Source organism: Zonotrichia albicollis, chromosome 1 (genome assembly GCF_047830755.1).
Source record: "Zonotrichia albicollis isolate bZonAlb1 chromosome 1, bZonAlb1.hap1, whole genome shotgun sequence".
Lineage (NCBI taxonomy): Eukaryota > Metazoa > Chordata > Aves > Passeriformes > Passerellidae > Zonotrichia > Zonotrichia albicollis.
In genome coordinates this window covers 15,583,457-15,603,530 of record NC_133819.1, presented here as the reverse complement: position 1 = coordinate 15,603,530, position 20,074 = coordinate 15,583,457, and the positions used below count along the sequence as shown (strand labels likewise).

The 20,074-nt window shown below is 41.1% G+C and overlaps 1 protein-coding gene across 1 annotated transcript; it reads left to right on the top strand.

Moving 5' to 3' along the window:
• The first annotated feature begins 1,537 nt into the window (after window positions 1–1,537).
• Window positions 1,538–14,536, top strand: MTPAP (mitochondrial poly(A) polymerase). Its single transcript, XM_005480353.4, has 9 exons — window positions 1,538–1,719; window positions 3,442–3,614; window positions 4,173–4,406; window positions 4,729–4,953; window positions 7,935–8,146; window positions 10,292–10,518; window positions 11,741–11,833; window positions 11,927–12,000; window positions 13,655–14,536. Exons 1-9 carry the CDS (start codon window positions 1,581–1,583, stop codon window positions 13,991–13,993), a joined length of 1,716 nt encoding a protein of 571 aa, XP_005480410.4. The 5' UTR covers window positions 1,538–1,580; the 3' UTR covers window positions 13,994–14,536.
• The last annotated feature ends 5,538 nt before the right edge of the window (window positions 14,537–20,074 follow it).

Here is a 20,074-nt window from a genome sequence, read left to right as displayed (position 1 = left end):
GAAAAGATCTCTGAGATCATCAAGTCCAACCATAACCAAGCACTACCACATTGACTAGACCACGGCACTGAGTGCCATGTCCAGATTTTCCTTAAATACCTCCAGAGATGGTGACTCCACCATCTCCCTGGGCAGCCTATCACAATGCCTAATCCCTCCTTCTGTGAAGAAATTCTTCCTAATGTCCAATCTAAAACTACCCTGGCACATCTTAAGACTATGTCCTCTTGTCCTGTCACTGGTTACCTGAGAGAAGAGGCTGGCCCCCACCTGGCTACAACCTCCTTTTATTCAAGCTTAACAACACAGCTCCCTCACCCATTTCTCAAATGGCTCATTCTCCAGACTCTTTCTCAGCTCTGTTGCCCTTCTCTGGACTCACTCCAGCACCTCAATTTTCTTCCTGAATTGAGGGGCCCAGAACTGGACACACTGAGGCATACTCAAGGTGTGGCCTCACCAGTGCCTAGTACACTTCCCTAGCCCCATTGGACAACATTGCTGATACAGACCAAAGCTTTTACTTCCCTTTTTTAAGTCAGTCTGCCAAAACCTACATTAGACCCCCATCACCTTGGCCATCTGACCCTTCAGGTTCACCCCCATGCCCACCCTCACCCTCCTGCCCTTGGCTGGCAGGGCTCACACAGGGGTTGACAGCCAGCCCTGGCCTGGGCTGCTGGTGCTTCCTCACACAGGGCAGGCAGTTGCTCACAGCCACACCTCAAGCCTGACCTGGGAAGCTCACAAAATCACAAAATATGCTGAGATTAAAGGGACCCACAAGGATCATTGAAGTCCAGCTCCTGGCCCTCTGCACAGGACAACCCTAAGAATCACATGATGATCCTGAAAGCATTGTCCGAAAGTTTTTTGAACTCTCAGGCTTCCTGCTGTGACCACTGCCCTGGAGAGCCTGTTACGGTGCCCAACCACCCTCTGGGTGAAGAATCTTTTCCTAATATTCAACCCAAACCTCCCCTGACACAACTTTAGGCCATTCTCTCGGGTTCTGTCACTGGACACCACAGACATCAGTGCCCACCCTTCCTCTTCTCATGAGGAAGCTGTTGACTTCTATGAGGTCTCCCCTCCATCTCCTCCAGGCTGAGACAACCAGGCAAAGTGACCTCAACTGCTCCTTTTAAGTCTTCCCCTCAAGGCCCTTCATCATCATCATCGTTACCCTCCTTTGGATGTTTACTAAAAGCCTTACATCCTTCTTACACTGTGGTGCCCAAAACTGCACACAGGCCTCAAGATGAGGCCGCCTCAGAGCAGAGCAGAGCAGAGCAGAGCGGGACAACCCCTCCCTTGCCCTGCTGGCCATGCTGTGCCTGATGCCCCCCAGGATAGGTTGGCCCTCCTGGCCCCAGGGCACTGCTGGCAGCTGTTTGTCCCGCCTGCCCGCCGCAGGCACTGCCCTCACCCCGGGCTGCCCGCTCAGCTTTGCTCCCTCCCACCGGAACGCTCAAACCCCCTGGGCACCCTCAGCCCTTCCAGCGCGTACGGAGCGGGCTGAGCCCCGCCGGCCGCCGTGGAACGCGGCGCCTGCGCAGAGCGGGGCGGCCGAGCCGGCCATGGCGCTCCGCGCGGGAGGCCCTGCCATGGCGCTGCTGCGGGGCCGCCTGCGCCTCCCCGGGCCCGGCTCCCGCGGGCACGCCCGGCTCGGCCGCTCCGGTGCCGCCGCGCAGCCGGCTGCCGAGGAGCCGGGGGAAGGTAGGGACGGCTCGCCGGGCCTCGCTGCGTTCGCCGCGGTGCCGCACAGCCGGCTGTGCCCGGGGGCGTGGGGAGGGGAGCGGCCGCCTGACCCGCTCGGCCCCGCCGGCATCGCCGGGGCAGCGCCCGAATCCTGGGCGTGAGGAGCCCCGCAGGGCCCGGGCAGCCCGGCCGGGCGGTGAGGTCGGCCTGTGCCGTCCGGGGCTGCAGCCCTGGGGGCCAGGGTCCGCTGTCAGTGCCCGGGACGCGGGTTGTTAAATGTAGATAGCAGCTAGAGGTGAATCGAGTGACGGGGCTCATCCCGAGAGGCCCCTCAAAGGGCATAGGAAACGTGTGACTGGCGCTTTAGTGTCTTTAGTACAAGCCAAGAACTAGTGAGGGGTGTCTGTTGCTGCTGTGCATCAGTGCCATGCTTAGGCTGTGCAAAGGACAGCAGAGCCAGAAGTTGTGAGATCACATTTCTGTAGTGGCTGAGCATGCACAGCCATGTACATGCATTTACAGGTAGTAAATCAGGCAAAAATCACAGTCATTCTAGCCTAATGCAGGTCCATGTCATCCATCCATGGGACTTGTCTTTTTTGCACTCTTGGTCACTTCATCCTTCTCTGTTTCCATGGAAACGGTGATATTTATCATCTTCATAAAGTGTTTCCTTAGTTTTCTGATAAAAAATGCTAGTATAAAACTTGGCTGTGAAAGAGCTACTGTGGTTATTATTTACAACAGTAAATAATACTGTGAGAGCTCAGTAACGCTATAAAATTAAAGATTTTTAAAAAATAAATACTATCATATAATACCAACAACTATCATGTAATGATACTTAAAGGTTTTCTTGAGGCCACGATATCCCATGGGTTCTTCAAAACCAAAAGCAGAATGAAGTGCTCTCTGCTGAATACCCGTGTGGCACATGGTAGCTGGTGGGAAATGCTCCCCAGCTCCCCGATCCAAGTGACAAAAGGGAAATATTAACAGGCAACAGCTTCACGGGCTCTGCTGATGAGATGTGGTCAGTGGATTATTTGAAAGCTATGCAGGGAAGTGATCATGATTTCAGATTTGGAAGATGGCCCCTTTGTATGGAAAGAGGAAAAAAGTTCCATGTTTCTGGATGTTCAGCATGTCTTGATTCCATGTGAATTCTGGAGGCTGTCAGCAGCAGTACAGATTGCCAGTAGTGTGATGAGATATGACTGCTCTGTGGGTTTATTGTAGTAGATGAAAGTGTGTTATTAAGTGAAAATTTTGAGTGGGTGTTTACCGTAAAGGAAGGTGCTGAGTTGTAAAAATAGCAAGTGTTGAATTGTTCCAAAGTGCTGGTTTTGTGGTAGTTAAGAGAGACTCTCATTTCAGTGAAGCTTGCCAAAGGTCTAGAGCTGCCTCACTGCCTAGCTGGCATTTCCTATCTCTTATGGGTGTGCTAAGTTTTTTATGGTGAGCAGCAAATTAAAGAAAAAAAATTTCCTTGTATTATGAAGCTTCCTGTGCACCAAAGGAAGTCAGTTTTGTTTTCTTCCCACCTTTCCTACTCCTTGTTATTACAAATGTATGCATTATATTTCTTTCATTCATTCTTCATTCTTTTCATTTTTGCTGTCATGATCCTGTAGAGCCAGGATAAACCTTTGTTCAGTTGGAAAGGATTAAGTGTGCTAAAACTAGCCACACATCTTTCTGTTTACTTGGAAAAGCCTTGATGCTTGTTTCTTCTCACAGATGCTGAAGTCAGTACCAGAAAGAAAACATTTGCTGAAGTCCAAGCAGAAAGACTGGATCAAGCTGAACGGACTGTTTTAATTAAGTGCCCATCAAGACTTAATGAAAAAAAATTATTGCAGTACTTATCCAGTCATGGGAATGTTAAGGGTCATTTCTTTTTTGAAAATCGTGTAAGTAATTAATGATGTCAACTAAAATTTAGACTTAGATGAAAAGAAATACCAGAAAGAAAATTTGGTTAAGGCCTCATGCATAAGTTAAGCGAATTATATACACTTAACATATTAAATCTGTATTTATCTGTGCTAATGTTCACAAGTTGCTGAGCAGTTGATGTTTATTCATAAGTCAGCTAAGCAACACCTCTAAGGAATAGCCAGCAACCTGTTTTGCACTAAATCTTTGAAACTTTCACATAGCACCATTCATTGTTCTGACAATAGAGGTAGCTATTGTGTGTTTCTTGAGTATTTCAGTTGTGAAGATGAATATAGTTCTGACCTTTTATGTTTAGTGCTTGCTTCCAAGAATAGCACATCTTAAATACTTTTAATCTCTTGTGGAAAAGCATCTAAAATGTTTTGAGATATGGAACCTAGGATTTGGCTTCAGGGCTGTCATATTAATCTGTCTCAGGAGCCCCAGGAGCATCTGAGCAATATCACTACAATGAGTTTAATCATTGTATGCATTTATCTCACCCTGTATTTCCATTCTTAATGTTTTAGGGCATCAGTGCTTTAATAGAATTTTCAGAAAAGAGCAGTATAGCCTCGTTGCAGGATGCTGTTGGGATCCCAAGTGCTTCAGAGCATCATGTTGTCCCATTCAAATCAAGACTTTTTACTTTCACACTGAAAAACCCAGTGAGTCAACACCTTGAAGAGACACCACTTCACCTCTCTCCTCAGAGTCACATTCCAGTGAAAAACCTTATTGAAAAGCTTTGCCTTGCAGACAGTGTAAGTAGAGGCTTTAGATCTCTCTTAATTAAAAATAAGGCATGTTCATTTCAGATTTGCAAGTGGTCATGTGAAACTTATAAAGCTATTTATTTTTATTAAAATGGTAACATATTAGCATTTTATGTGAGTGGTTCTCCTACATTGAAGTAAATAAATGAAATTATTCATTTTAATTATGAAAATAATTTTTCTGTATGAAAGAAACCTTTTTGAAGTTTTGAAAAATAACCTTCTAATTGCATTGATATTAAATAGATGGAAATATATGTTAATAGAAGATGGGTTATTGTATTTTGATGGTGTTTATTTTCTGAACCAGATAAGCAGTCAGATGTACATTCTGCTGGATGAGTATCAGCTGACAGAGGAAAACATCAGGCTGCGATTTCTGGCCTGCTCCTTGGTTCGGGATTTTGCGCGTGCTTATTTCCCTGACAGCACAGTGAAGCCATTTGGCTCTTCAGTCAACACCTTTGGCAAACTGGGATCTGATGTGGACATGTTCCTGGACTTCCGTGACACAGGAAAGCATGCCACAAAAATGGTGAGATTGTGCTGTGCCTCTTCAGTTTGTTGGATTTCTTCAACAGAGCAGCTCATTTGCTGTTTCACACACAGGAATGTTATTTTTATTTAAATTTTAAATGGGTTCATACAATAGAGTGTGACAAGTTTATTTGAATGTTTCGATCTGAAGGCTTTCAAAAACTGATTGTGACATGGATGAGATGTTCTTTGCAATAGGAAGAAAATGATTCAGTGTTTATGTAAACTTTGCACTATTAGGGTGAATTTCTCTATGAAGAAAATCCTCATCCTTCAAAATTGTTTCAGCAGAATCAGACTTTCCCATTCTATTGTCATATTTTCTTTTCTGTAGCTTCTGTGCTTCAGCCATGCTGTGTTAAAGTCTGGCTTTGTTTTTAAGGGTCCCCCATGTCCTAAAGCAAAACAAGTTTGTGCTTGTGCACGTCTGTGTTTTGGGACGAATATGGTGTTCTTTTCCTTACCTTTTTATGCTCCAGGGAAGTTACTGGATTATGTATTGGGCTGTGTGTATATCTATAGGCACATATTGAGTGTGTGCAGGTGGGAGAGCTCAGGATGTGGGATAGTCATGGTGAATGCTTACAGGTCACAGATCCTGAATGAATAATCAAGTAAGTGATTCTCATGAAAACTTTTCTTTTTATTTGTGTGGTGACAGATTAGGAAAAACTGTTGAAGTTTTGGAAAATAGTTTAAGCCCATTGTCTTTTAAGTTTTTCCTTAGAAAACAATGGGCTTAAACTTTTGAAGATTGAAAATTCTCTCCGCTTTTCTGTATAATTTGTATATTGCTGTGTAAGTTACTTCTAAATAAATAAATCTTCAAATGTATATAGTTTTTAGTATTACTGCAGTGATAAATCACAATGAAAGCAAATATATCAGCTGAAGAGAAGGGTTGTCGTGTGTGTGAAATGTTAAAATCTTTATGCTTAATCAGTGAAGTTGCCTGTTAAATTTTGAAGGAATAACTTCTAAGTATAAAATGTCTATTTTCAAAGCATGTTTGGTAACTAGCTGTTTTCTTTACTATGTATTCTCTGTGGAGATAGAAGTTCTGTTGTGAAATGTAGAGTATTTGATGCTGAGTGAGCAGCTGTGATTACCTGTGAATAGCTGAGAGACTTACTACTCTGGGGAGACAAAGGGGACGTAGCTTTAGTTACAAGGTGATTTAGCAGCAGTGGAGAAGGTGTGTTCTGATTTCTGCACTTCTGTAGCCTTTCAGGGGGTGCCAGGAACCACGAGTATCAGGCATTTCAGCACCTATTTACATTAAATAACTGGTTTTGAGCCTTATGGCAAACTTATTACTAATTGCAATTTAAGAAAAGGGGTAGAAGTGGGAACTTCCTTTACCAAGAGTGGATGCTAGACCACAGATAGGGCGTTTTTAACCTCTGGGCAGTTTAGGAGATTAGGGAATGACTGTAAACAGGGCTCTGTGATACTTTAGAGTAGCAGTTTTTATTAAACTGTTGTGCTTCTTGCTTAGGTTACTGTATCAGTTTACCAAAAAGTAACTGTCTACTCTTAATAATAGTTTCATATTTGCTGTTTCCATCTACATGATAAGAATTGGGGAAGAACCACAGGGTTGGGGTAAGTCTATCAGTACTTCATAGCCCCTAGCTAGCACCAAAGTTACATGAAGGTATATAAGTATATGAAGGTTCATTTAATTGCTAAGAATATCTACTTTATAAAAGACTCTTCATTCAGTTTTTGAGAAATAGTGAGATGCTGTCTGGAAAGGCCCATTGTGGTTTTTGTCGCAAATATGTAAACACCGCCCACATACAGGTCAGCTGAGTACCCATCTTTATCTTTCCTGGTAACTGCCTCGATGTTGATGGTTACAGGCTCCTTTCACTCAGAGCCAGCCCTGTGTAGGATGCAGCCTCACAGCCAGATGGGATTAGGGATTGCTGCCCTGGCATGTCCCATCTCACGTGGAGCTGACTGGAGAGCCACTCCCCTCGGGAACAGTCACCTCAGTCATGGCCAGAGAGACTCAAATTCAGCCCCTGACCTGACCTTACAGGAAAGGTTGCAAGGTCCATAACTTCTGAATTGTTTCACCTGTCTGAGGTCACTGGTTTGTGGGCAACAAAAGTGATGCACTCGGGTATCTCAGTTACTGTTACATCACTGTAATTTTATTTGTACAGTATGCATTCACCCATGGCATGTTCCAAGGGGGAGGATAAGTCAGTGTCAAGTATAGGATTAGCAAATAAAACTAGCTGATCCCTTAAAAACACAAGACTATAAAGAAAATAGAGATTTCACAGGTATTTTATTGAGGTAAAAACTACAAATAGGGCAAATCAAAATATGAAGACCTACAGAGAAGTTAATTTCTGATGTTAGAATATATCTTCACAATATTTTTGTCTTTCAGGGAAACTATATATGACACAAAGTAATTTTTTTTAAGTCTTCCATAATAGTATCTTAATTTTGAATGATTTAAGTAATTTGCATGCTAAATATTTAACTTTTTAAAATGAAAAAGACATTTTTCCTTACATTGATTTACTAATAATGCATTGTTCTTTGAGGATTTGACATGGAATCACTGACAGTTTGAAATTATTGGTAGTTTGGTTGTATTGCCCTTCTGTAATTGTATGCTCCTCTTGGCAGTCAAAGCATTTATGCTCTCCTCGTAATTCTAGAATTACCTTTTTTAGCCAGTAGTGAGATGTAGTACTATTACACTTCTGTTTGAACATGTAGATTTATAGTAAGTTGATCACTATTAGCTGGAAAAATTGAATCGCCAGAAAAGAATGTAAAAGAGAGAGCAATAATGTTTTTACCTATTTTAAGTTCTGTGGACTGCTTTGAATAATTCTTGTCTTTCAGTTCCAGTTGTACAAACTCCTTTACAAATTGCAGTGGTCTTTCAGAAGTATTTTTAAATGTCTCTTGTTTGAGAGCTAACAGCTTGCTTTTAAAATTCTGTGTTAGAAAAAAGGTCCCTTTGAAATGGAATATCAGATGAAAAGATTACCATCAGAGAGATTAGCAACTCAGAGGATTCTCTCTGTGATTGGTGACTGCCTTGACAATTTTGGTCCTGGGTGTGCGAATGTACAGAAGATCCTCAATGCCCGCTGCCCTCTGGTGAAGTTTTCCCATCAGCCAACAGGATTCCAGTGTGATCTGTCAGTGAGCAACAGGTGAGACCTGGTTTTAAAAAGTTTACAGAGAATTCTGATGTGCTTAAAGTGTTCTGAACCTGTATCAACTGTTTTCTCTTTTCTGTGTTCCTAGCAAATGTGAATGTTGGTTCTGAAAGTAAAAAGGATATTTTTTGACTTCTAGAGGTTAGAGTTTATTGTCCTTAAGTTGTCTTTCTCCAGCATAGGAAATACTCGGTAGCTGAAGCTGAGGCCTCAAAAACCAGTCTGTGGAAGAAGGTTGGCTTATAAAACAGGAAAGAAGGCAGTCAGTGTTCATTAGTCATTACTTCCCCGTGGCATCTGCACAGCCTTTCTTGATTGCTTTTCAGATTAAGCTGCTCCAGAATGTTAATTTTTAGGGATTTTGCTTCTAGTTATTTTGGTGTCCTTCCCTTCTTCTTAAGGCCTGCATGCCCCTGTTTGCTGGGAAGATGCCCGGACGCCAAGGGAATTCCCGGAGGGAAGAGGAGCCCGCGGCGTTCCCGGGGCCGCTCGCAGCACTGCCCGCTAGGGGGCGCCGGCTGCCCAGGAATCCCCTCAGAGCCCCCCGCTGGTGACACGGGAGTGGCCGCGCCGCCCCTTTGGGCTTCTGCTGTCCCGGGTTACAGTCAGAAACACCCCCTCACTCAGTAAACAGCTCTGGCATAAGTGCACATAGCCCAAAATGAGTTACTGACCCTTTGCATTGTTGTTGGGGAATAGAAAAATATGAGTGATTATTCTTCAGGATAAAAGTGACAGGACCCAGGCCTGAAGTTGTGTCTGGGAGATGCAGGTTGGATATTAGAAAAAGGTTTGAGCCCTGGAACAGGCTCTCCAGAAAAGTGGTCACAGCACCAAGCCTGACAGAGTTGAAGGAGCTTTTTGACAATACTCTCAGCACAGGGTGTGACTCAGGGCTGTCCTGTACAGGGCCAGGAATTGGACTTTGATGATCCAAGTGGGTCCCTTCCAACTCAGATTGTTTTGTGTATCTGTGATACAAGTTTTTAGTGCAGTTTTGTGACTTCTCTGCATCAGATACAATCGGATCAGATACACTGCTGAATTACCCAAAGCTCTGTTTCAGAATATGCAGGAGTTGTTAAGACAATACTGAACAAGTTTCTTACAATGAAATTATTTCTCTATATGCAGCCACAGTGAAAGTCAGCATGTAGTTCTTTACAAGCTTCCTTGTAACTTACTGCTGATAGTTTGGCTGGTTGGGACTGTATGTCTTGGCTTGTTATAATTTTTATTAGAAACACATCTCTCTGGACACCCTACAGCATCTCACAGCTGAAATTTAAGAAGTCCAGGTGTTACAAAATTTTGACCGAGTAAATATCCTCAAAAGGATGTGCTGAATTTTTAGAACATCTTTTAGCACCTCAGGCTAAAACTGAACCAAAGTCAGTTTTACTCTTATACTGTACTTCCATTTTTTTTCCTACTTTTTCTTGCCCTCCCATTTGTACAATACATGAATGGTTGTGTAACAGTGTGATAAAGGAGATCAAAAACTGATCCATCTGAAAACCTTTATCCTTCCAGATTAGTTGTTTTTTTCAGCTCGACTAAACACTAATCATTTGAAAATTACCAAACTGACTTGTTTTGTGGATTTCATTGTGTCTCTGCACTTAGATTATTTTTCAGTGCAGCATTTTACTGTCTTTTAGATAAAAGCAGTAAAAGAAGTTCTAGTTGTATTTTATTATATGTTAATAATAAATAAATAAATAATAAATAATAAAAGGATAGAGATATTATCTAACATACCAAAGGTAATTGTGGCTGAAGGTTTTTTTGCCTCAGTTCTGCATAGTTTGGCTCCACATTACTTGATGGTGTTTTCTTTGTTTTGGTTTTTTTTCCCTCCCACTGTGGAAATGATGTGGATTGAGGAAACAGGAAACAGTGCAAATGCTTATTATTTACCCAGAATTGTATAATTCTTGCTGTGAAAAACTACCAGGTATTTGATCCTGATAATTCCAGGCATTCCTTCCCAAACCATTGTACTAGTCTACGATTCTCTTCTATTATTTAAAATATATAAAAGTTAATTCCTTTTTCCATTAAAGCCCCCTTAATGAACAATGACTACTGCACCTGATACTTTTCAGTATTTTCTCATCATTCACATTTCCCCTTCAGCATTGCAATAAGGAGTTCAGAGCTGCTGTACATCTATGGCTGCCTCGATTCCCGTGTGCGAGCCTTGGTGTTCTCCATCCGGTGCTGGGCCCGTGTCCATGGGCTCACCAACAGTGCTCCTGGCACCTGGATCACAAACTTCTCCCTGACCATGATGGTCATGTTTTTTCTGCAGAGGAGATCGCCACCTATCATTCCAACACTAGACCAGCTCAAGGAACTGGCAGGTAAGCACAGCTGTTTGTGTTTATTGCAGTTTATTGTTTATTGCATGTTTGTTTTATCTAAAGTGATAAACAAACCCAAGCAATTTCTTCATGCTCTTGAATACTAATGAATATTATTTGTGTTTTAAGTTTGAAGGAATACACAAGTTTTACATGGGTTTTTTAAGTGAAAATAGTGCATCTTTAAAGGCAAAATAAATCCCTTTTCAATACAATACTAATTCTATTTAGAGGGGTTAGACTTATTCTATCTCTTAGATAATTAAATGTAATTTACTTGTTCAGTGCTCCTGAATTTTTTTAAAATTTTGTTCGTTAGAATTCTTGTAGGATCTTGAACATTTCTGGAGTTAAGGATTTTGTGCAGACTTAACTGCACAAAATATGATGATATGATGAGTATTGTTTTATAGCTACCAAATGCTTAAAAGAAGGCTGTGTTTTCTCCTCCTAATTTGTAATATCCTTGAGACTGTTCAGGCCCCTTGCAAATAATTCTTGTATCTCCACAAACAAGCTGTTCTCGAGGTTTCTTACACAGCACTCAGGGTGTGTTATCTTCAGTGAATCGTATGAAAGCATTGACAATGACACCCCAAGTTCTTGATTCCTGACTCATGTGTTCTGCTTATTGACGTGATTCCGTGGAAGCTTTGAGTGCTTGAAGTGGAGGAAAGGGTCTGTGTTCAGTTACTTTAAAATAATTTTAAATATTTCCTTCAGAATTCTGTAAAAATTCTGTAAAAATTTTTACATAAAACATGTGTTCTGATATTTACAAGAGTGTTCCTAATTCTGTGAAGTTTTTCAGAGGAAGACAGTGAACGCTCTGGGGCTGATCTGTTTTTAAACCCTCATGTAGGTAGTAACCTCAGAGAGTTGTGCTGTTAAGTGTGTAATACAGCCCTCTTTGCATAGATACCCTGCTTGTTACTTATAAGAAGTTTCAAGAGGTACAAAGATGTCATTTATCTTAGTCTTGCAGGACTTAAAAAGTGTGCCATTTGCTCATGATGCTTTTCCTTTGCCTATCTATGGACTTTTTTCTTTTAAATCTTTTACCACTTAATTTGAATTTTAACCTAAAAGTTCACTTGTGAATTCCTAATTTGATTTGTGTAGTATGGTAGCATTGCTTTCAGCTTGTTATCTGAATTTTATAAATACAATGGTATTTAACTGTTTATTACTTCAAAATATGCCCACAATTTTTTTCTTTCAGGTGAGAAAGACAAGCATATAATTGGAGGATATGATTGCTCATTTGTTAGTGATTTAAGGAAGATTAAACCTACAAAAAACGCAGAAACACTTGGTAGGTAGATCTTCATAACTTTATTTTATGACCATATTGAAAACAAACTTTTCTTTAATGTTACTGATGGTTCTTGTTTTTCTTTCTCCTTAGATGTATTGTTGAGTGAGTTTTTTGAATATTTTGGAAACTTTGACTTCAGAAAGAATTCCATAAATCTTCGAAAGGTAAATGAATTTTAATTGCTCATCATTAGCAACTGAATCTCTCTGTCTGCCATTTGACAAACTGCATATGCTATGCAACAATTTCTATCATCTTTAATTATATATTAAAAAAACATTTATATGGAAACAGAGTTCTTTCTGTGAAGGAGGAGTGTTTTCTTCTTGGAGCCCAGTAACTTACAATACCATTAAGAGCATTTACAGTGTCATTGCTTGCATATGCTGGAAAGCAGAAACTGATACAAAGCTAGTGTGATTTTAGTGAAAAGCCCTGTTATAAAAGTGGCAGTTTTAAAAAAGTCAAAGCTCTTTTGCTTCTGTGGGAGGAAAACTTTTAAAATGTCAGGATGTCTGTCATAGCAAAACTCTGTGACAAGCCCTGTGAGCTGACAAAATTCACATTTGAAGTTGGGAGTCCAGACCCAACCAGAGCCTACATTAAAACTTACAGCTGAGGTTTGGGTATGCTTTTGACACTGCAGTTTTCTCCTGCAGTTTCTATCAGCCTTCAGTAACTGTGCTGCAGCTCAGTAGGCATGCCATAGCATGATAACTCTGTGCTAGCACTTCAGTTTGCTTTGTATGTTTTAGTCATCCTATTGATCTGCGTGTGCATGCAGGTATAATAGGAATACATGGAAATGTAACCTCCATAACTCACTCCTGTTCCTGCTGGGCTGCTTCCAGAGTGGGGTTCCAGTGCCAGTTGCTGTGTGGATGCTCATTTGTTCTCTTTCCTATTTGTGCATTGTGGATCACTGGCTACAGAGCCCTTTTTGCAGATCGATCCTAGAAACTGATTTATTTAGGTGGTGGAGAACTTCAGTTTGCTGTTAAACCTGAAAAACCCAAGCAAAAACACGTTTGGAGCCTGAGCTAGTCAGGGGAGGTATCTGGGCTGCTGCTCTTCCTCTGGCAGTGCTCTTGGCCCTGGGGCAAGTGTATGTAAGGTGTACACTTACACTTCCTGACCAGCAGGAGCTGGTGGATTCCTGCTAGAGCTTGGGCAGAGGTTCTGCTATACAGAACCAGTCAGCTAAGAAACACTGATAAGCACTGAGCTGGAAGTGCATTTAAATAACAAACTACATAGTTGTCAGCTATTTGTGTTGTACTATACCAGGTGCCTAACAGGGGACCATGACCTGAATAGTTCTGTGCTTAAAAGCAGACCAAACTGGGAGGAATTTCAGCCAACAAAGCAATCTTGTCCACTTACACCAGCACTGTGATGTCTCTGAACAGTGTGGGAGGAATGGTTTGAACAGTTTAAGTGCATGCAGTGTTTTATCAAACTGAGCTGTGCAGGTTAATATGACACCCTGATGCTACACATACACAAGTGGAATTGAGAGTAGGAGGTTGCAGTAGTGAGGTCTGAGGTTTGTTGGACAGCAAATGGGAGAATGGCCAGAAAGATAGGCTAGCCTGTAGTTGTGTGTTCTTTACCTTGAAAGAGGGTTCAGAGAACAGGAATAATGCAGTCAAGTTGACAAGAAAATTAACTTGATTAATAATGACTGGGTGTTTTGCAAAATGTTCTCTAATAGGTCAAAACACTTTTAATTCTAATGTAATAGCTCAAGTGGTTTGTTATTTGCTCAGCCTGTAATGTACATATGCAACTTTGGCTTTTTCTTTATGCTGTCTGCAGGGAAAGGAAGTAAATAAGCCTGAGTCGTCTCCTCTTTATATCTGGAATCCCTTTGAACAAGACCTTAATATCAGCAAGAATGTTAATCAGCCACAGCTGGAGAAATTTATAGCTATGGCCAGAGAAAGTGCCTGGATTTTACAGAAGGAAGATAAAACTCAGCAAATGATCAATAAAGAACCTTGGGGACTGGCAGCTCTACTGATACCATTTGGAAAAAATAATTCCAGCAAGATGAAGAATAGGATGAAAGGAATAGGAAGTGAAACAATCAGAAGCCTCTTGGACTCTTTAAAGTTAAATAATGCAAGCAGTCAACAAAAAGCAGTGGGAAAATGACTTTAAGCACAGGAACACAATAGCTAATATTCTGTTTTAGGAATTGAATGTGACATGCAGTCCAAAGAACATTAATTTTAATATTTCTTTATGGGGAATGGAGAATCAAGCAATCTCTGGTTTTCATCCTAATGATTTTTGTACAGGTCTGCATTCTTTCTGTACATTTTTCTCCTCCTTACTCCTCACTTTTCCATCTGTTTTATGAATGAAGAGTATTCAGATGTAAGTTTTACAGATGCATTTTGGAAGTAGCCTTCAGATGGGCACTCTTCTGTAAAAAAGGCTGACAGGAGCAGTATGGGAAAAAGCCTTTGGGAATTCTCTTGGCTAGCATACAAATTATATGCTAATTAAAAGCTCAAGAAACAACCACCTTTCCATGAAACCACAGTCTGAAAGAAGATGAATGTGTTGGAACCATTGTTTCCAATCCAGTCGTGTTTTGGAAGGCAGTAAAACCCAAGTGCTTGTATCTGTTTTTGCAGTTGTTTTCCATTCGTGTAGATAGTGCCAAGACAAAATAAAGAGAATGGAATTAGATAGTTGGGTGTGCAGTTTCATAAAGCATTGCACCACCACAGCTCTCCAAGGGTAGTGCCACTGTTTTGTGTGGGAAAAGTGGGTTTGCTCTTGTGTTTACCACCTGATTTAAAATGTCTTTAGTTAACTCGCATTTGTTTTCTCTACACAGGACTGGTCTCCACCCACACTTGTTTCTTATTTTGCCTTCAGCTTCACTTTAAACCTGTATTTCAGGTTCATGCCCTTCTTGCTTCATCACTCTCCCCAAAGCTGCTGCCTACCTGGTGACATGAAAGCATTCCTGCAGAGGGATCTGTCCTGTGCAGAGATCCAGAGAATCACCCCAGTCTTGCCTTGGTTTTCACATATTCAGGAGAGCAGTGATGGTCCCCCTTCCAGATCCCTCCAGCACAGCAGAGTCAGTGCTTTTTATTGACTTGAAACATTGAGTGCTCTCTGCATCCACTTAAAAAGAAGTCTTTTCAGAGGAAGGGGGAGAGAGAGAAAAGGAAGGAAATGGTAAATGGAGAGCAGGCAAATATCAAACTTTAAAAGTACATTTGTGAATATTTCACCTGTCCAGTTTGAGAGCCACTCATGCATTAGACTAAATAGTAGCAGTGTTAGCAATTCCACAGAGCGTTTCTTTATTCTGAACAGAAATTCCATGAAGGAAATGACTGTATTCAGAGATAATCATATAAATGCAACATCAATTTTGTGATTACTTTTTCATTTTCAGCACTTTTAGACTCTTTAATGTTGCACTGGGATATGGTCTTGTGTAGACTTTTTGTAATGGTGTGATCTGAACAATTTATAAGTGTGTTTTCTCTTTTCTCTGATACATTATTCATTGGAAATACTATAGGCAATAATAATACATACTTCCAAGTACTTGTAAAAACTGGGCAAGAAAAAGTGTCTTCTACCAGTTGACAAACTGAAAGGTTAGACCTTCAAGTCAATTCCATAATAGTTTATTCAGAGTTTAAAATAATACTTATATGGGTCCATTTCTGATTCATAAATGTTTTCTTAAATAATGACTCACCTAGTCATTACTTTGGTTGCTGAAATTAATTCTCATATTAACTTCTTCAAGATTGAGCCTTGATTTTGAAACTTAGTTTTCTACCTAAATCCTGGTATTAGAACTTCATTTTGGAGGCTAGTATGAAGTTTATTGTAACTTGCTATTGATGCAAACATAAAAGCTTTGATAGCAAGCTTGACACAGATTCTGTAAGGAGCCTGCTGCTCCCTTAATCTAGAGGTGCATTGTCTGCAGTTTACCCAGGAAGAGACTATGTAGCTGTTTGAAGATTAGGGCAGTCACTTGAGTACTTTGGGATTCTCTTTTTTTTTAGATTAACCAAATGGGTAGTGGTGTAATAATAAGAATATTGGTTACCAAGGACAGAAGCATGTGGCAGAACTGTGGCAGTGTGTACTTAATTGCATTATATTCACAGGGATCCACTGACACAGGTAGGAAAGATTTTATAGGAATTTTGACACATAGACGCAGGACACTTGTAGACAAATAACAGTGAATTTTGTATTTTGGGTATGTGGTTGAGTCATGCTGAAACACAGGCTTCATTTGTAAATGGTTATAGATGTTCAAGCTGCTCAGTATTCCTTAAAAGGCAGGGCAGACCATGGTTACTGTGCATGCAGCGCCTTTCAGCATCACTTGTCTGTTTAGACTGCCTGTCCCTTTTGGGAATAGTTCTGAACCCTTGTCGTGGCTCCTGGCCAATTTCTGAAAAGATGAGAAAGAAGCCAAAAGCAGAGTTGTAGCAGTGGAATGCACAGGTTATTTTTTCAGATATCTGCTAGGTGAGGGAGCTGGTGAGCAGGGAGCTGAAGCCTGGAGGCTGTGAGGATCAGCCTCATTGGTGAAAATAAGCTCAGCAGGCAGCTTTCCTAGAAGAGGGTGTCACTGGAGGTGGAGGGCTGACCATGAGCTTCCCTAAAGTAGGAGTGATATCTGGGGAAGAGCTGAGTGAAACGGAAGCCACTGTGGGAAGAGAACCAAGACTTGAGGGGGTGTATTTATGAGATCAAGAGAGATGGTATCATTATCATTTCCTGAGGGCAGCAGTCTTACGTTGAAGATATTTAGAAACCATCAATATGAATCTGTCACTGAAAACAAGAGCTGGATGGATGTCAAGAAAGGACTATGATTATGATCTACATTTGAGAGCTTATTCATATGCTCCAGAAACATCTAAACAACGTCTCTGCAAGAGCAAGGCAGTAAGTTTTAGTTACTTCTCAAACTGGTGCTGATCTGCTGTATTATATGGTGGGGCTGTTTGGGAGGTCACAGGTAAGGACCACCAGTGAATTAAGGACAGTTTTGCCCCTCTGCCCCTTTCCTTCACTGGAAATACTTTTTAGTGCAAGTCTCATATTTCCTGGCTCTTAAATGGTAAGGGAAACTGAAAATATTTGGAAGTTCCTTGTCCTCAGAAAATATGCTTTGGGATATTAACTTCAAAGTTAATGTTTGTTGCCAGGGATTTTTATTTTTATTTCCCTAGATGTTTGATGCTCACAAGTGTTGCAGGGATAGGTTCTGCTGCAACTGCCACTGTTCCTTATTCCTCTATAACTTCCAGAGAATCTGAAGCCTTGGCCTACAGTGCACTCCTGGTTGAGCATCCTAGTGCCATGCTTGTGAAGACACAGACACAAAACAGACTTATTGCTACATTTCCTGTCTTGGGTTCTGTTCTTTAGACTTGGAATCATGGTATATTTCAGGTTGGGAGAGAACCCTGAACCTAGTCCAGTTGCTTTCTTAAGGGGTTGGTATCAGCTGTGGGATCAGATCAGGACTTTTCATCTAGTCAGACCTTTAAAACCTCCAAGGCTGGAGACTGCACAGCCTGTTCTAGTGCTTGACTGTCTCCATCACTGTGGTGGGCTGGGCTGAAATATGCTGCTCCATTATTGTCACTCTTAGTGGCTTTTTTTCTGATCCTGGAACATGCACTCAATCAAAATGCTGTCTACTACAAGTGTTCAGGCTGCTCCTTGACATAGAAAGCCCCAAGTCGTCCCTTCATTGTCTTTCCAGAGGAACTCGTATCCATCCATCACACGCAAGCCCTCCTACCATAGCAGTTATTCCCACAGCACAAGCAGTAACGCCATTAACGCCACAAGGAGATCTAGCTCCTCCTGCTTGTTCCCCAGGCTGCCAGACATTTTTATCTGTACATTTTAGGTGGATACCTGTTCATGATATTTTATTATTCTTGAGGTCCCTTTTGTTCCTGTCACTCTGAATCATTTCTCTCAATCCATGTCCACAAGCATGCCATAACTGGGGGTTATGGTTGTCCTTTTCATTGTTCTGATTGCTTTGATATGGCCACTGTGCATATCCAGCTTACAGGGTCCTCATGACACTAAATCCTGATGAAAACTTAATTCCTAAAAGGCTTTGCAGGAAAGTAAGAGGCCTTGAGCAGCTGACTGGTGTACTGCATTGGAAGAAAAGCCCCAGAAAATACTGATGTAGGTGCAGAATCACCTTAGGGCACAGTGCTGTGTCTCTGGGAGCTTGTTGCTTCCACAAGTGAAGTAATGTGGTACAGGATGCTGCTGGCCAGCAGAGCTTGTCCCTGATTTGACACATCTGTGGTGCTGTGTCACCTCTAAGTCTAGAGCAGTCAGGCTCTCGGCCACAACCTCACTCTGCTCCATGCTTGTGCTGGTCATTGAGGAATTGTGTTCTCAAAACAGAAAGTCTTCCCTCATAGAAACAAATCTGCAAGTTCAATTTTTTTACACTCTCCAGAGGTGCAGGCTATAATTTTGCCTAACAAAATTTTGTACCTTTGGAGAAAGAAAAGGTAGACAAAGAACCTCCATTTAAATAATTTTGCAAACAAACTAGCGAAAGGTCCGTGCCACACTGAGCTGAAAAAAGTAAGATTTCCAGCCTGGGCTGCTTTGGAGATATGATGAATCAACAATGAGGAAGCTTTTCAAAATAATGTCATGTTGTTCACTGGAAAGTTCTCTTCCAAATGCTTTCCCTTGCTTATCATAAAATTACCACCGAGGTTCTCTTCTGTTACTAAATTCTTCTAAACATCATGGGTAACTTGGGGTCAGTTTGTTTACAACAAGGGTTAGGATTTATTTGAGGCTAACCTGTGCCTGGAGATAAAATCTCCTTCTCCATAAATCCTCTTAGTTGAAAGTCTTGATCCACTGCTTTTGCAGACCTGTTTCTCATACTTTCTTTAAGCAGAGGATTGGTTTGCTTTCTTTTGCAGGACCTCCCTGCTTCTTTTCACACTTACCATTGTCTTTTCATTGTATCTGACTGTAAAAAATAGTATTCCACTTCCCCTAGTATTTTGTGAAGCAATGGTGAATACACCTGTATTCAAGAAACAAGTAGTTTTCAAAAGGTGGCTCTCACATTGCAATGTACTTTTTTTACTGCTTTATTTCTTGTGTGGACTGAATCTCCATTCTGCATTTCCCATGGCACGTAGAGGGATCAATTAGCTGGACTCGATGGGTCTCACCTTTATAGAATATGTGTTTTTGGGAAGTCTCCTCAGTAAAGAGACTTGTTTAACACAATCTGTTATATTAGAAAGCAGAAGATCCCAGCAAATTTTTGCAGGGAGGCGCTCTACCCTTCAGGATCTGTTCTGTTTTCCCTTGTTACAGGGAAAACCATATTCAATTTGTTTCACAGAATGACTTCAGAGATAGGTTTTTGTTCCCAGGCTGAGCTTTCTTGTGCATACAGATTTGTATTCAATGTAAACAGTGCAGCCTTGTACAGGAATTTTGTATGGAACAACTCCCAGAATATGTCTTGTAGGTATTATGCTCACAGCCCAACAGAGGAGGTAAAAGCCCCAGAAATTACTAAGGCAAAGCCTCTCATTTGTGGTGCTGACTCCATGAGATGGAACAATTTCCATAATTCTGTATTTCCTTTTCTCACACTGGACAGAGGAAAGACATTGCTTTCCTGCAGAAAAAAAAGTAAACATGTTAGAAGTTGCATTATTGGGGTACAGAGCTGTAGTACTTACATTCTTTCTGAATATTTCTATCTGAAGTTTGGTTTTCTAAAGTCCTTCTCTAGGAGTGATTTCTAGAGATTTTCAGGAGGAGAGAACTGGGTGAATACATAGAGGCTTTGTAGTTCAGGCAATCAGATAAATGGTACTTAGACTTGATTCATTATCAAAAGTAATGGCACAGGGGACAATAACACATGTAACAGTCTGACAATAACAAATATCACTGCTTTGTCTCTTTGAGCCAGTTTTCCTGCCTTAATTTTCTGTAGCCCAGTGGTACACTACTTGTACAGAGGGATGGGATTTCAGAGAGCATACTGAATGGAAACTATAGCATCCAATACATGGGAGGCTAAGTACTTAGCCATTGCAGTAGATAAAATGAAGCATTACCAACTCCAAACTGAAATAAGATTCAGAGATTTTTTTTTATTCCAAAATTAAAACACAGAATTCTTCTGTGAACCTTAAGGGGATTCAT

Coding starts and splice junctions, on each gene's coding strand:
- MTPAP (XM_005480353.4), top strand. CDS start 1,581: ATGGCGCTCCGCGCGGGAGGCCCTGCCATGGCGCTGCTGCGGGGCCGC. Junction 3,615..4,172: donor ATTTCTTTTTTGAAAATCGT/GTAAGTAATTAA, acceptor TTAATGTTTTAG/GGCATCAGTGCTTTAATAGA. Junction 4,954..7,934: donor GAAAGCATGCCACAAAAATG/GTGAGATTGTGC, acceptor ATTCTGTGTTAG/AAAAAAGGTCCCTTTGAAAT.